The sequence below is a fragment of the Rhamphochromis sp. 'chilingali' genome (assembly GCF_963969265.1).
Source record: "Rhamphochromis sp. 'chilingali' genome assembly, chromosome: 12".
Lineage (NCBI taxonomy): Eukaryota > Metazoa > Chordata > Actinopteri > Cichliformes > Cichlidae > Rhamphochromis > Rhamphochromis sp. 'chilingali'.
This window is the reverse complement of record NC_137939.1, coordinates 15,008,753-15,024,315: the sequence shown is the minus strand read 5'-3', so window position 1 is coordinate 15,024,315 and position 15,563 is coordinate 15,008,753. Positions and strand designations below refer to the sequence as shown.

The 15,563-nt window shown below is 40.7% G+C and overlaps 2 protein-coding genes across 4 annotated transcripts in view; both read left to right on the top strand.

Annotated features, from left to right (window-relative positions):
• Window positions 1–11,025, top strand: part of LOC308407717 (SLIT-ROBO Rho GTPase-activating protein 3-like) — a 31,357-nt gene extending 20,332 nt beyond the window's left edge. For both annotated transcript variants that reach the window (XM_080899550.1, XM_080899549.1), the window contains exons 17-24: window positions 621–726; window positions 857–1,084; window positions 2,803–2,858; window positions 2,956–3,127; window positions 4,034–4,132; window positions 4,329–4,436; window positions 6,110–6,212; window positions 8,000–11,025. In XM_080899550.1, the coding sequence (XP_080755676.1) occupies window positions 621–726; window positions 857–1,084; window positions 2,803–2,858; window positions 2,956–3,127; window positions 4,034–4,132; window positions 4,329–4,436; window positions 6,110–6,212; window positions 8,000–8,224 (1,097 nt within the window). In that variant the 3' untranslated portion in view covers window positions 8,225–11,025. The remainder of the gene's footprint in view (window positions 1–620; window positions 727–856; window positions 1,085–2,802; window positions 2,859–2,955; window positions 3,128–4,033; window positions 4,133–4,328; window positions 4,437–6,109; window positions 6,213–7,999) is intronic.
• Window positions 11,026–11,465: 440 nt separating this feature from the next.
• On the top strand, window positions 11,466–15,131 carry cav4b (caveolin 4b). 2 transcript variants are annotated; one of them, XM_080898701.1, is made up of 5 exons: window positions 11,466–11,725; window positions 11,963–12,056; window positions 12,147–12,425; window positions 13,401–13,588; window positions 14,643–15,131. In XM_080898701.1, the coding sequence occupies exons 3-5, from the start codon at window positions 12,147–12,149 to the stop codon at window positions 14,824–14,826; spliced, it is 651 nt and encodes a 216-aa protein (XP_080754827.1). In that variant the 5' UTR covers window positions 11,466–11,725; window positions 11,963–12,056; the 3' UTR covers window positions 14,827–15,131. The 2 variants fall into 2 exon arrangements, with proteins under 2 accessions (XP_080754827.1, XP_080754826.1); XM_080898700.1 differs by having other exon boundaries at window positions 11,468–11,725; window positions 12,142–12,425.
• Window positions 15,132–15,563: the final 432 nt, after the last annotated feature.

The window sequence follows — 15,563 nt, the reverse complement described above, 5'->3', positions numbered from 1 at the left end:
TAACTTCTCTATGTGTGTGTGTCTGTTTTCAGATTGTGTACTGGTTTCACTTGGGCTTTTTCATGTCTGCTTTCAGTTACTCGAGTATTTCTGGAACATTGTAGTTCCTAGATACTTTCTCAACCTTGGTTAAGCTGACTCAGCCCGTCGCGTACTGTGCAGTGAACCATTTTTTGCCTGTGATCCTGTTTATCTTGATATAACTTCACTGATGCTCAAACACAAAGCAGCAAAAACAATGCAGCGTTGATGCAAGAAGATGCAACTTATACAGCTGGTTCTTGCAGCGCATAGTTTGCTGTGTGTTTATCCCTTCCACTATCTCCCTGTTATTTCTGTAGGTCTCTTCCCAATTCAGTTTTTTTATTTTTCCAGGACAGATGCTCTGAGTCACAATTTGCACAGCTAACCAGTGCAGCAAACCTGCCTGGGGGTTGTTTACTCCCCTTAAATTTGTAGATTTTCCATTAGTGGCATAGCATAATCAATCCATCCTCCTCGCCTCTTTCTTTAAGGAAGGATTTTGGGTGAATTTTGGTCAATGCAGGCTTGGAAAAACTTAAATGCAACAACTAAAAGTTTTAGTTCATCAGGTCATTTTGTTTTCTTCCTGTCATCAGAAATCGAGGAGGAGGTGGACAAAGCCGTCCAGATTAAAATGATTGTCTCGACCTTCCCAAGGCCTCTCCTCATCGTGATGCGTTACCTTTTTGCTTTCCTCAACCAGTAAGTTGCACCAAAACCCAGTGTGGGATATTTTCACATATCAGATATGTGCCATCCTCATAAAACTGCACACTCGTGCCAGAAATAGAAAGTCACCATGTGCGTGTTTGTGTTTCTCTTTTTTTCTCAGTGTGTCTCAGTACAGCGACGAGAACATGATGCAGCCCTACAACCTGGCTGTTTGCTTTGGTCCAAGCCTGCTAAGGGGGATGGATTCTGATGACGCTGTTGCTAGGCAGCCACAGGTTAACGACCTTGTCAAGACCATGATCCTTCAGCATGACAGCATCTTCCCCAGCCAATCGGAGCTGCCGGGCCCTGTTTACGAGAAGCACATGACTCTGGAGCAGGAGTACTGGTGAGAGGAGTACTCATTGATAAAAATGTTGTTTTTGCTGCAAAAAGACAACAACTCTAAGTTCTTAACAGACAGCAATTTCAGTGAACACAACGCAAAGTAAGAAAACAACTTTTTCAGTTTGACATCAGAAGCAGCGAGTTGCGACCTGCTAGTCATGAAAATAATGTTGTCTAGTCCCTTTGTTAACCCTTTGTTTAAGCCAACGTTCATTGCATTGGCTGCCCCTCACAAACCGATGGTTTGAAATGCAGGTGGGTGGGGCTCTTTGTTTACATCGAACTACAGAGGACTGATTTCAAAGACACCCTGAAAATCAAAGTGTAAAAGTTCTGCAGCAGGCTAGTTCATTTTGCAGAAATTTAATTGTAGCAACTCAAAATGGTACTCAATTTGTATGCCCCCACCTGCTCGTATACATGCATCACTATAAATAAGATGGTGGATAGTGTCCTGGGGATCTCCTCCCACAACTGGACCATCGCTGAGCTCCTGGATAGGCTGAGGTGCAACCTGGAAGCATCAATGGACGGAAACATAATTTCCCCGAGGTGTTCCATTAGGTCAGGTGGGGTCCTCAGGCCACCACATGAAGTCTGTTTCACATTGTTGGTCAGAGACATTCACACCAGTGTCCTGCTGGAGGTCATTTTTAAGCTCTGGCAGTGCTCAGCCTGCTCCTCCTTGCACAAAGGAGAAGATATCTGTCCTGCTGATGAGTTAAGGACGTTCTACATCCCTGTCCAGCTCTCCTAGAGTAAATGCCTCTCCCGGAGTCTCCTCCATGCTCTTAAGACTGCGAGGAGACACAGCAAACCTTCTAGCAATGACACGTATTGATGTGCCATCTTGAGGAGTTGGACTACCTGTGGAACCTCTGTAGGGTCCAGGTATTGCCTCATGCTGCCAGTAGTGACACTAAACTAATGCAAAACTAGTGAGAAAAAGTAAAAATACGAGGAGGGGAAAAAATGTCAGAGGCCTCCAGCTGTAAAAGCATTTCTGTTTTAGGGGTTGTCCCATTGTTGCCCCTCTAGTGCATTACCACCAAAGCAACTGAAACTGATTAATACCCCCTCTGCTACAAAACTGAGAGGATCAATATCCCAGAAATTCGGCTGATGTTTGATCCTGTACTCAGATTAAAAAGTGTACCTTTGGGCTTTTTTGAGCAGTAAATTAAGTAAATACATAAAAGTGCCTATCACGCTCAGTCTGAAAAGATATTTGTTGAAGTATTTACTGTCATCAGTAAATAATTGGGCAGCAGCCTTTTTGCTCCAGAGATTTGTTGTTCATGTCAAACTTTTAAGACTCAGGCTGAGATGGTTCCAAGTACATAAAGCATCTTCACCCCTCAGCCCCCTTTTCATGGTTCATCCTCTTGAAACAGAATTTCATGCCACGCCAAAGGCACTTCTGTGTAGCTCATAATGCTTTGTGTAAAAACATAACGCTTAATGCTATTAAGCCGATTGCTCGCTAAAATGGAACACTAGCCTCCAGGCTAACCCCCTACAACCCAAAGTCAGTCTGTTTCCTTCATGATCTTTTTATTAAAAATCATTCAGTATGACATTAGACCAAGCCTGAGGTTTTAGGGTCATTTGGGAAATCTCACAGCAGTATGAAGTCTTGCATAAAGAGAGGCTGTGGTGTGACAGTTAGCGGAAGAGAAGAGGAACCGAGCATGACTTTGGTTTTCTGCTTTTCTGCAGTGAACCAATCACAGAAGAGGGAGATGGTGAGACCGAGCATCTGCCCAGTGAGGATGGTCAGTACACATAAGCACCAACCCTGTCACATTATTGTACTGTTACACCACAAAGGTACATTATAACCTTGCTTTGTGTGTCTGCTGGTGTGTACAGAATGGGAGGCGGTGGCTATGTTTGACTACGTGGCGAGATCCCCGGCGGAGCTTTCCTTCAAGCAGGGAGAGCCTCTCATCCTTCACAGCAAGGCCTCTTCTGATTGGTGGCGAGGAGAGGTGGGAGGGGTTAAGGGCCTCATCCCTCACAAGTACATCAGTGTGCTGGAAGGGTGAGTGACATTTCTATGTCACATAACCACTGCCAAAATGAAATTTCATGACACCCTTAAGGCATCATTATCATTTCATACAGAATTTACTGTTTTTGCCTGCTATTCAGGTCAGTTTATTCAGTGCCACAATTCAAAGTGAAATTAAGGCAAATCGGTTTCCCTGAGTGAGCGCCACGGCAGCCTGCAGTATGACTGGATAGATTTTCTTTAATAACTCATACGTTTGGATACTGTTAAGGTTTAAAGTTAGGAGTGTGGCTGCTTTGAACGACAAGTGCCGACACGGGCACCTTGGGTAATTCGATTCACTGAACTGGACCTCTCCATTACAAATGGCCCCACTAATATTCTTTACCAGTTAAAGTGACAGGAAGTGACAAAATGAAAGAAAAACAGCGTCTGTGTGTGTGTGTATGCTGATTGGATGCCATTAAATCAGATAAACTGGTAGAATTTAAAACCCACAAGTGGAGAGAGAAAGTATTTCAGCATCAATTCATATTCTCTGCTTGTGTGTAGGTGTCTGAACTGCATATCTAATTCATAGCGCCTTATACCAATCCCCAGTTATCTCTAATACAGATATGAAGAGATAACAGTGCTATGATATCCAACATTTATCAAAGTTAAAAACTGTGGCCTCAAACATTCCCAGGAGGGTGATTAAATATCAGTGCAGACTAAGCACCACCAGGACATCACAAGTTTCTCAAAGGTCATTTTCTTTTTTGAGGAGCTGTTGCTTTATTTTGAAGTTATTTTGTTCTTGTCACACATAAGTTCACCTCTGCTGCTGGTCCCTCCTACAAAACGTTTGTTGCTCAGTCTTCATCCCATATTTAAAACTGTACTGCTTGTGCTTTCTCTCGTGAAATATATATCTCTCTCCTTCTCCTCCCTTAGGTCAGATCGAGGGAAAAGAGAAGAAGGAGGAGGAGGTGGAGGAGGAGGCAGCACTGGAAACCTGACAGCAGAAGATCCACAGACAGAGAACACAACCCGGTACACAGAAGCATACACAGACGAACAAACACACTCAAATGCACACTGCAGTTTATTAAAAACATGTAATAGCCATAAACATCTAAGTACACAAACTCATACGTCTACCCAGCTCCACATTTTTGTACAAAGAAGCATATAAGCTCGTGTGCGTAAATAGACTTGAAAGTTCAGAAGTTTGTGTGTGTCTTCACAGGATGCGGGTGAACAGCGATAGCGCTTCGTTGCCAGGACGGCAGAGAGGAAGTGAGGGGAGCCCTAGTCGAAAGCCACCAACCTCCCCCGCCACACGACACCTGCCAGTGTAAGACTCGCACCTATCTTGACGCACTGCAGGCCTCATGCATGTGCAGCGTTACTCAGATTGATATAAATTAGGTTTGCAGCCAGTTGAGACTGTGGATAAACTCTGTTCAGGAAAAAACTGCATGAGGGGAAGTAATGTACACGTGTATACATTTTTTGTACAGCACCACATCACCCTCTGTTTGGACTGCTTACTGAGGGTTACAGTGGGAGAAAATAAAACTGTCATTATCTATATACGTGTGCATCTGTCTATATAAACAATGTGCAACATTACCATTTACATAGTAGTACACAGTCTTTATTTGCATACATCTGGTCATTCGCAAACTGAAGGCATATTACATCCACTGTAATATCTCATTTTTTTCCACTTACAGTCAGGTACATTCAGTAATTTTTTTAGGTTATGAATTACAAAAAACTGTATCATAAGTCTACACAGAACTTGAAACAAACTGATGCATTCTCATTAACTTTCCCAAAGTTTTACAGCTTCTTCCAGAGTAAAGGTGCACGCTTCTCACCTGGCATTGACAGCTGAGTTAAACAGCAATCTGACAGCCTACACAATAATTCGCTTCAATTCAATTGTTTATTATATAGCACCCAATCATAACTCAAGGCTCTTAGTACCGTAAGGACCCTACAATGACGTCTATGTAAAAGTGTAAACTATTTAAGGGTGGGTGATTTTTCCCGAAGTGGTTGTGGCAATCACCAGCCAATCAGGATTGGTGGAATGAGACTGTTGCTTTTGAGAAATACGCAGGGAGGAGCATCCCATGGTGAGACATTGAAACGAATGCTAGGATTGAGCACTCACTTTTAACAGGAAGAAACCTCCAGCAGAACCAGGCTCAGGGAGGGGCAGCCATCTTCCTTGACCAGTTGGGGGTGGGGGAGTTGGGGGAGGAATAAAAGACAAGCTGTGGGTGATTAATAATAAAAAATAATAATAATTAAATGCAGACTGGTGTATAAACACAGAGTAAAAAAAGGTGAATGGAGATGAAACACTCGGTCCATCATGGGAAGCCCCCAGCAGTCTAGACCTATTGCAACATAACTAAGGGAGGGTTCAGGGTCACCTGATCCAGCCCTAACTATAAGCTTTGTCAAAAAGGAAATTAAGCCTAATCTTAAGAGTAGAGCGGCTGTCTGTTTTGTTTTTTTAATGTTTCAGAACTCTTAATAACAGTGCACTATTCTGGGTTAAACTGCTAGTCACTACTCTTGTATTTTTTAGTTTTACTTCATGGTGCCGGTGTCCTTGTGTGTTTGTATCAGTAGCCCGACACACTGATGCAGAAATTTGTCGATTTGGCTCATCTCCACAGTATTTCTGAGAAGAGCTGCAGCTGCTTACAGGTTTAGGCGGGAGCAGCACTTTCTGCTGCTGAGGATGAGGAATTTGTGGATTTCGGAATCAGATTGTGGAAAAGCAGAGCTACAGCATAGAAAGTAACATAGCAGGTCAGAACACTGCTTTCCACAATTGCACAATTCAGCTGTGGAATAAATGAGGCAAAGCCCAAAACTTTAGTCTTTATAGCGTGAGAAGATGGAGAGAAACTTTTCCAACACATTAAAGTAAGGTTCAGATCAGAGGTGGCATCTGCCCGTGTCTTTCAACATCTCTGTTAAGCTGTTTATGTTTTTTTCTTTCAGGTCTCAGGAGCGAAGGCACACGTTGGACACTCTGAGACAGGGAAACTTCAGACCCCCTGACAGACCTCCATTCATTCAGGCAGAAAGAACACCAATTGATAAGGTTAGCGGTGTAACATATTCAACCCTTTGTTAACAACCAAAACAAAAGCATTACATTACGAAAAATTCTAAAATGTGGGTATGACTTTTTATAAAAAACATCCAGAAGTTCAAATGTATGCACAATATGAAGCAGTAACTTTGCTGGTGGTGTTTTTTTACGATGTTTCATCTGACGAGTGTTAGCTTGCTAGTTTTGCTCGTTGACGTTAGATTTATATTAGAGACTTTTGCATTGTGGCTCACAGCTGCAGGTCTATTTTTGCTTTAAAATGTTAGTTTTAGAGTTGCATCTCTGTCCTGGCTTGCTTTACTGGGGGTTTATTATGCACTCACATAGTCTAAAAGTAGATGTTGGTGCAATTTATGAAGGTTGGTATTACTACATAAAGACTATTAAAAGCAGCCGTGGTGGGCTTTGGGGGTTTTTTTGCTCTTCTTTCTGGTTAACACCACTAATGCAACTGTGAGAAAGGCGGTTATATATATTCAGAACTGATGATTAGAGAGGGGAAGTACTTTTTATTTTACAGAGAAGGGCTCTAGATAGAAAAATCTGAAAATCCTCTGGAGCCCACTGAAACTCTGAGGTCTTCATCACGGCTGTTTTTATTAGTTCATTTCATTTATTAGTTCAGATTGCTTTAAAAAAATTCATTTAAACAATCAGTTGCCATATTTGTTCCAAGTGACGCATTTTTGTCAACCTGCACAGTAACTTAACTAACCACTTACCACCACTGCAAACCATGCATGATCAATCACTGCTCTAAGGCATTACTATCATCACATAATTATTTCCCAGCATACAGTAATGTTTAATCAAAGCATGTTTTCACATAATAAGTGTGTGGTTGTGTAGCATTACTTCTTGAGAGCAATTTCCTCATACTCTTTCCATCCTTGTTAAATTGGACAAGTAACGCATGTGATAAAACACTCCAATAATCTAAACAAAGAATGACACCATCCATTTTCTTGGAAATGGTCCTTTATATCAGCGGTCACCAACCTTTTTTGCGCCACAGACCGGTTTAATGTCAGACAATATTTTTACGGACGGGCCTTTAAGGTGTCTGTGATAAATACAACAAAATAAAATGATACGATCAAGACAAAAACTGTGGTATTTTGTAAATATAATAATAAACGCAAATTCACTGTGTGATTGTGTAACTTTATTAGCAGCATCCTGAAATGCACCAACAACATTGAGAATAACATCCTCCTCTCTGCCCCTTAAAGCTCTCTGGTCGCTATGGTAACGCATAAATATTTCTTTCAAAATAAGACACACAACTTCAACACGGGAAACCGAGTTAACGATAAAAGCCCCCGAAAACCTTAAAATTTACACCCGAGCCACAACTCTGGCGGCCTGGTACCAAACGACTCACGGACCAGTACCGGTCCGTGGCCCGGGGGTTGGGGACCGCTGCTTTATATGATATTTGGATCACATCACTTCTTGATTCTGAGTAAGTAACTATGATGTTAGATGTGAGAGTGAATTCATTCTGCAGTGAGAACACCACCAGCAACTTATGTTGTTCAGTCAGTGGACTTTCTGTTAAAGTCTAGATTAAATTGACTTTGTATACAAAACTCCACCTTCAGAGTCGCTCAGTTATGAGATTCCAAGTTAGAGCCTTCACAAAAAAGTGATGAAAAAAAAGGACCTTCCAGTCTTTAACAGTGTCAGGATGCAGCAGTAGAATAATGCAGTATGTAACAGAAAAACTTTGATGTTCACCTCCCCTCCTCCTCCTCCTCCTCTCGCTCTCTCAGGAGATGATCAACCGTCAGATGAACTCGGTGTTCAAGGAGCTCCTGTCTCGCCAGCCTCCCTTGCAGGGGTCCGGCATCACTGCACCTGTGGCCACTGCAGCCCCTGCACCCTCCTCTTCCTCCTCTTCATTGTCCACCTCCTCCTCTGTTCCTCAGGCTGCCCCTGTGGCCAAAAAAGCAGGATTCGGTCTCAGGGGACGGGCCCTTTTCAGACCGGTGGACTGAGACTAAGGAGGGGACAGCCAGGAAATTATTGATTCATTGTCTGACAATGATAATTATCCCGCTGATGCCAATTGTGCATTTGGGAAAGATCTTGATTTTTTTTCTTCTGTTTTTTCCCATTTTTTTTTGGACACGTGTATAATAAGTGAGTCTCTGCCATCTCATAGTGCCACTATTCTCTGTGCCGTGTATGTCCAGTGTGTCTGGTTTTGGTCTCTTTTTTTGCTTTGTTGTTGTTTTTTTATGGCCTGGTCTGCTTTTGTTCTCAATCAGGGATGTGACTTCACCAGACTGACTATTTAAACACAGTTGCCATGATACTAACTGTACATCAACAACAGAAGACTAAAACTGCCCCCTAGTGGCAGGTCTGAGATCAGTTCACCCAAAAACCTTTTTCCTTATTTAAAAGAGAAAAGAAAACTGATCTGGGGCCTGTGTCTAGGAGTGCCTTCACATCTTTTACTCTACATGTTTAATTCACTTGAAAAGATCTGATAATTTTCAATTCTGCATATTATAATAAAAATGTGACCCAGGCAGATGTGTATGGAACCCAAAGTGTTCAGTATTAGCAGCAAAACATTGTGGCATGATAAAAAGAAAGTGCTCCCTGTTTCAATTCTAAAGGTTTGACACATCACTGCATAATAAAAATAATCTTTAGCAGATCTTAAAATTAAGTAAATAAAGCCTCAGATGAAATACAAAATACAACACATTTTATTGAGGTATTGAAGTGTGTGAAGAATTAAGTACTCCTTTACTGCTTTCATATGAAGTAACAGAAATAGTGTCCAGGTGCTGCTATTTAAATCCACCTGATTAACTGAATCAACAAGCAAGTGTCACCATGTATCATCTGCAATGATCTTGGGAGGCATCTGTTGCTGTCCATCAGTCTGGAAAGGTTTTTTTTACACATTCCAAACAGTCTGAAGTCCATCATTCTACAGTGGAAAGGAATATTTACAAGTGATAAATATTTAGGAATGTTGTCAATTTTCTCAGGAGTGAATGTCCTGGGAAATTTATCCCGAAGTGATATGAGCTACAACTGAGTGAACAGGCCTCATTTAGAAAGTTTAAGTTATTAGCAGTATACCTGGAAAAACACTGATCCAATATGGTTTGTATGGAACAGGAAATGGCCGATTTTAAACATGACATCAGCTAACTACTTCACCAGTTAACGAAAGTTTACTGTCTAACCCATTTGTTTTTTCCAGCTGACTCTTTTTGGAGAACAACATGCTAGGCACATCATATTTGTTGCTTTATATAAAATAAGTTTATTGGAGTTACAGCAGTAGCTAATTTAGAATTGGTTTGGTTTGGTTAGCAGCTAACCCTGCTAGCTCAACAGCTAGCAAGGTTAGCTGTTAGCTGCTTTAGGACGGTAGCATACTGCTAAAAAAAAGGTAGTGGAAAAACACCTCTGTCATTAAATAGTGTGTTATTGGAGAAAAAAAATGAAACAAAAAGGTTTTTTTTAATATTTTGTGAATATTTTTTGAAAAATTCCTTTCAAGCTAAAAAAAAAATGATCAAACAACTTTTTATAATGTTTATATCCTAAATCATCTCACAAATTACAACTTAACATTTACATTTATTATTCTGTTGATTTTTTATTTCATATTAATTTATTGAAAACTGAACACTTTGAGACTCCGTGTGTGTTAGCTAGATACGCTGTTAGCATTGAGGTTGGTATACTTGGTCTTTGCATAACAGCATGTTGTGTTGAAAAAACACAGAGAAGAAAAACACATTCCCCTTCATATGTGACGTGGCCTGATATGTTGGCCAAATCTCAGGGCTTATGCAGAGTTAAGGACAGGCTAACTCAGGTTTGGCTTAGAAGGAATAAGAAAAGGTTTTCTCTCAGGTCTTAGGTCGACTTACTCTTCAGCTGGAAACTGTGCCCTTGTCTCGAGAGCCAAAACGGCCCCTATATCAGAGAGGTGTCCGACTCTTTCTCTGATTTAAACTGTGAACACCATGGCGCCATTTTGGTGCCACAATTGAAACTCTTGTCTCATTCATCCACACTTTGGGCCCCCCTTGCTGTGTTTATGGCATCATCATAGGCACTATAAAACATGGACGTAGCTACCGTGATGTCACCTGTTGGTGTCTGAGGTCCCGTTTTGAAGCCACAAGATGAACATTTCTGTTGTCGCCATCTTGGTTGCAAGACACTGGCTCCAATGAGGACAAGCAGCAGTGAAACTGCTTGCTCATTGCTCAATATCTTGTGCCTGACAAGTCGTTAGACAGTGCATGAGCAGAAAATGCCACTGCTAATCTTCCTTTTTGAGACATGATATAACCAAGATTTTACTTTTTATTATTATTGTATATGACCCAAAACAAGTGACTAAAGTAAAGTTTTACCCAAAGACCCCTACAGTCTTTTTCAACAACAGCTATTGCCATCTGGTGGCCTTCAGAGAGAATGCAGGTTTTTAGGCACTTCTGCATTGGCTTTATTTTTAGGACCAGGAAGCATGTTTTTTCCCCACAGGTCCCATTCAAACGTGTTTCAGGATTCCTGCAGCGAGGTGAACAGCTCCTTTGACTCTAAAAGCATTTTAAAATCTTACATACATCATCTCACATTTTTTGTGTTTCAGTATTGGAAAAATGAAAGAAGAGTTGTTTTGTTTTCCCTTCTTTTATTGATTCTGCATCTATGGTTAAAACACCCTGTTGTTCTGGATCACTGTTCGATGATGTCACTAAGTTTACTGCGTCCAACTGTATATGTGGTTAAAAAAAATGAATAAAGATGACAAAGTGATGAATGGTTAACAGATTGTTGTTGTATTTAAGGGGATTGTTGTTCATTTGACTGGTGTGACTGCCACACGTGGTTCAGCTGAACTCGGGCATGATGGGGGTACAAGTGGTTGCGCTGTGCTTCTGAACATGGCTCTCCAGTAGTCACTCAAAGATTTTGCCTCTGGAAAAATAAGCAACCCCAACTTCCTGCGTGTGACAGTCTCTCTTGCAGTCTGACTCATCACTGTGGTGAATCAGTGTTGTATTAATGTTAATTGAAACATGTTTACGACATAATTGGTCTCTGTGGGTGCATGTGTCATTGTTTCTGTTTTAGGAAACCACACCAATTCTGTAATGCGATCATTCGGACCCGTCTGCTCCTTCTCCTAAAATAACCCCTTGACACAGCCACCCAACACACACACACGCACACACACACACACACACACACACATAGAGAGCTACTTTACCGCATTTGCACTCCTGACACACTAAGTCGGTGTCAGACACTGTAGGTGTCTGTGTTGTGTCTCTGCATGTCCTGTAAATTCCACTTCAGCTTCGAGGGACATTGTGATGAAGCCGCTGAACTGATCTCATTGACATTTCAGATTAGCACTAAGCAGAGCACCCCTGCCCCATCTTTCTCTCTCTCTGAGGGTCTCTGTCAGTGAGAAAGGATTAAGATAGCATTTTGTTTTTTAAAAAAAGGTAAGTCAGACATGATTTATTCATATCTTTGCTGTCTCTGTGGTGAATCGTAAATCTTGAATTGAAAGTTTCATAGGACGCACCGATATATTTTTTCACCTTTTTGATAGAAATGTTCTAAATGCACACGTGTTAGATCCGACCACTGGCTGCACTGTATCTAATGCGACCACTGGCCGCACTGCAGAGCTTTCCATTTAAAAATGCCGTCTTAAAATTACCAGCTGCTATTTACAGATTTTGGACTGACTTCTTTTTCGGGAGGCTGAAGAACAGGTGGAAGTGCCAGAGCTCAGCTCGCTTTTACACTGGCCTGCAATCAGCTGGAGGAGTGAGTCTCTCTGTCTGTGGGTTGAATCTAGTTGGCTTCAACAATTCTGCGTGATTCGAATGCAAACATTTACATTTGCTTTTAGCGAAGATGATGATGGTGAGCGACGACTGCCTGGTGGAGTGTAAGATTGACGACAGCGATGAAAACGACGAAGGGGAAGAACAGATAAACACTCCCCCTCCTCCCCCAGAGTTTGCATCCAAATCCTCAACCCCTGCACCCAAAGCTCCAACTCCACCTGGAGCTCTGACTACGCCCAGGGCCCCGACTCCACCCATAGCTCCAGCTCCACCTGCTGCTCCTCCTACAGCAGCAGCTACTCGTCCTGTCAGCAGGGATCCTCGTGGTATCAACCAGCACCTAAAGGTCCTGATGTTTGTTCTCTTTATTATCAGTCTGCTTTGTCACAACATCTGCCCTTGAGTCCTAAAATCCAGATGTCACATGCATAGACACAGTCCTACCAGAAAATTGTTTTTTTAACCTTCTAATTGGATCTGACCAGTCTCAGAACTGTTATCTATATCTATGACAAAATATCTGAGATAAAAATGTATTTTGGGGGAATTTGTACACTCTTTATAAGACTATCTTGGTTTTTAAAATGCTGCACACTTGTGAGGCTACACAATCATTTTCACCCTCATTTTCCCATCCGACAGACAGATGTCCCTGTTTATTTTTTTTTTCCCCTGGGTTTCTTTTTGGCTTTTTTGGGAGGGGGCTCTTTCTCTTTGGAAAGAGTTAAATGGGACAATCTATAGATGACACAAATAAAACCCCAAAGAACACAACAAAACAGCAGTGAAATAACCCTTATTGATTGAAAGAGTTAATGCAACAGAAAACCTCAGATAAGCCAGACATGACACATTTCATTTTCCCAAACTTTGTGACATTTTGATAATAAAACGAATTTAAATCATTTTATATTGTTTTATTTTGAAGTTAACTAGATCATTTTTAATCATTTTTAATATAACATTAAGCTGACCAGAAATGCTGTGAATGGTATTCCCAGAGTGATCGCTCAGATACAGATATTCCAGATAATTTCCTGCTGCAAACATAGTTTCCAACATGAGTTGTCTGAGTGAAAAAACATAAAATATAATAAATTATTTCTGTTATAATGGAATATCTAGGAATAGGAATGAAATAGCTTTCAGTACAGATACACAAACCAAAACCTGCATGTTCCCAAAGCACATTGTGCATGGTTGTCATGTTAAAGATCTAACTGATCAAGATAGCAGTTGAAACTATCCTGATAAAAATAGAATTAACTTTGGCTAGTTTATTGTGTTCAGCCTCAGCGTTCTCTCCTGTTACCTTTTACAGGTGGAGGTCAGTGATGTGTTGGCAGAACCCAGCAAACCTCACAGCATAGACCAAGTGTGGATTTACAGCGTCACTGGCTTTGAGAATGCTCGTATCTGGACGTACCAGTGCCTCTCCTTGCTTTTTGCTGTGCCCTGCGCTCTCGTTTGTGGCATTTTCCTGGCCATTCTTGCCTGCCTTCATGTCTGGTATGTTGGAGAGTTATTAAATATTTCTCCTCTGGACACACATTGCTTTATCTGCAAATAACCACAAACACACATCCACAGTATTATTAGGATTATTGGCATGTTTTTTTTTTCCTAGCAAGAAAGAGTGTAGTTAGCCTCTAATGAAACATCAGACACAGTCTCTACTTTAAAACATGTTCAATATAACATTTGAGTGCATGGACTATATATCAGAGATGGACAAAGTTGTCACGTAACCCCTTACATATTCGTCTCTGCCCAGTTCATACCAGCATCCTGTTTTACTGTGTGTATACAGTTAGGATTAGGACTAAGGGGCAGGGGCAGTTCTTTATGGCGCAATTCACATGTGCAGAAATACGTTTGCAGACAGTCACATGTTTAATAGCTTTCTTTGCAGATTCCTGCTTGACATTATACCAATGTCACATGAATAAAACTCTCTTCTAGACACTGAGGAAGGTTCACTAAAATGAAACCTCAGTGGACTAAGGTCATAAGTACGGAAGAGCCCACTTTTCTTTTTCCAGTGGCCCTAATCCTCTTCCATACACAAGCAAAAGAAACCTTATTTACAGTCTTGGCTATCCTGTTAGCAGTATTGCAGATGTCTCACTTATAAATGTAAAAGGATTTTTGGGTCAAATAAGACTTTGTTGTTGTTGTACTGCAAGTGTGGTCGCACCACAGCCAGCAGATATTCAGCAGTACAAATTTTCAGCTTTGTTACATGCGCGCAGAAATTTCTCCAATTTGTGTGAATCTTTTGATTATGTCCTATAGATGATGAGATATGTAAAATCTTTGTAAATGTGCAGCTGTTGCAGCTTTGGACAAGTCTTGTGTTTTTGTTACTGGTGTTTGAACAATTGTTTCACAATTTATAGATTTATTTTTGCAAGCTGGTGAACTTCTGCCCCTCTTTACTTCTGAGAAACTCAGCCTCTCTTCCTGTAGCTGTTTGCCACATGAGTGTTCAGACACATTACACAGGTGTTTCTGCTGCCTAAGCCGTCTTCACTAACTTACTCTGATCTTTGTCTGTGCCTAGGTTTCTGGTTCCCTGCATACAGCTGAGCAACACTTTCCTTCCATGCCTGCGGTCCTTGTGTATGTGTGCCGTCAACGTTGTCATCTCTCCATTCTGTGCATCTGTTGCTCTCTGCTGCAGCCAAATCGCAATTTCACTGTCGAACAAGGACTGGATTCAAATGAAAGACAAAGACACAGTATGAATGCAAGATATGCACTCAGTGGGTGACTGAGTGAATGCTTAAATTGGGGGCCTATTTCTCATTTCTTTCTTTTTCTTCATTTTTTTTTTTATTTATGTTTTATTAACCTGCTCTGTTAATCCTACTCAAAATGTTTTCTACATGTAAACCAATTTCTGCTATTATTTCCACCATCAGGCTATAAAGAAATGTACTGCTACTACTGCTACTACTATTATTATTGTTGTTGTTGTTGTTAATCATTTGATTTCTGGTTTATTTGTATGAAAGCTGAAACAAACTACAAATAAAAATGTCAAGACTTCCACGGGTATTTTTTTTTATATTGGGTATTTATTTATTTTCCAAAATGAAATAGATATGAGTGTAAATCAAACAACTTTCAAGAAATATTAAGGTCACAAATATTTTGTTTTTAGTTAGTTTTTTTTTTTAAGTAGAAAGTTTACACATACTATAAAATATAAATGTTCAAATAATTATCTCGTCTTAAAAATAATTTATGAAGCAAAAATATAAGTCCTATTCATTTGTTTCAAACTTGGCTTTGGGGCTTTTTTTCAGCTTTTCCTAAAAAACTATGGATGATTTTCACAAATTAATCAGAACATTTTGATTGATTGCTTAATCAGTAGTTGAAGCATGCGAACTTAGTGTTAATTGCTTCGAGAGAGAAATTTTTTTTCCACAATTATTCCGAGCTTCCCTGAAGCCCTTGAAGGCATCGTTTAATACGT

Bases quoted from the DNA above. Each gene is read 5' to 3' on its own strand.
- cav4b (XM_080898701.1), top strand. From the start codon at position 12,147: ATGATGATGGTGAGCGACGACTGCCTGGTGGAGTGTAAGATTGACGAC. The intron at 12,426-13,400 runs GTCCTGATGTTT...TACCTTTTACAG, and splicing joins GTATCAACCAGCACCTAAAG to GTGGAGGTCAGTGATGTGTT. The intron at 13,589-14,642 runs GTATGTTGGAGA...GTCTGTGCCTAG, and splicing joins CTTGCCTGCCTTCATGTCTG to GTTTCTGGTTCCCTGCATAC.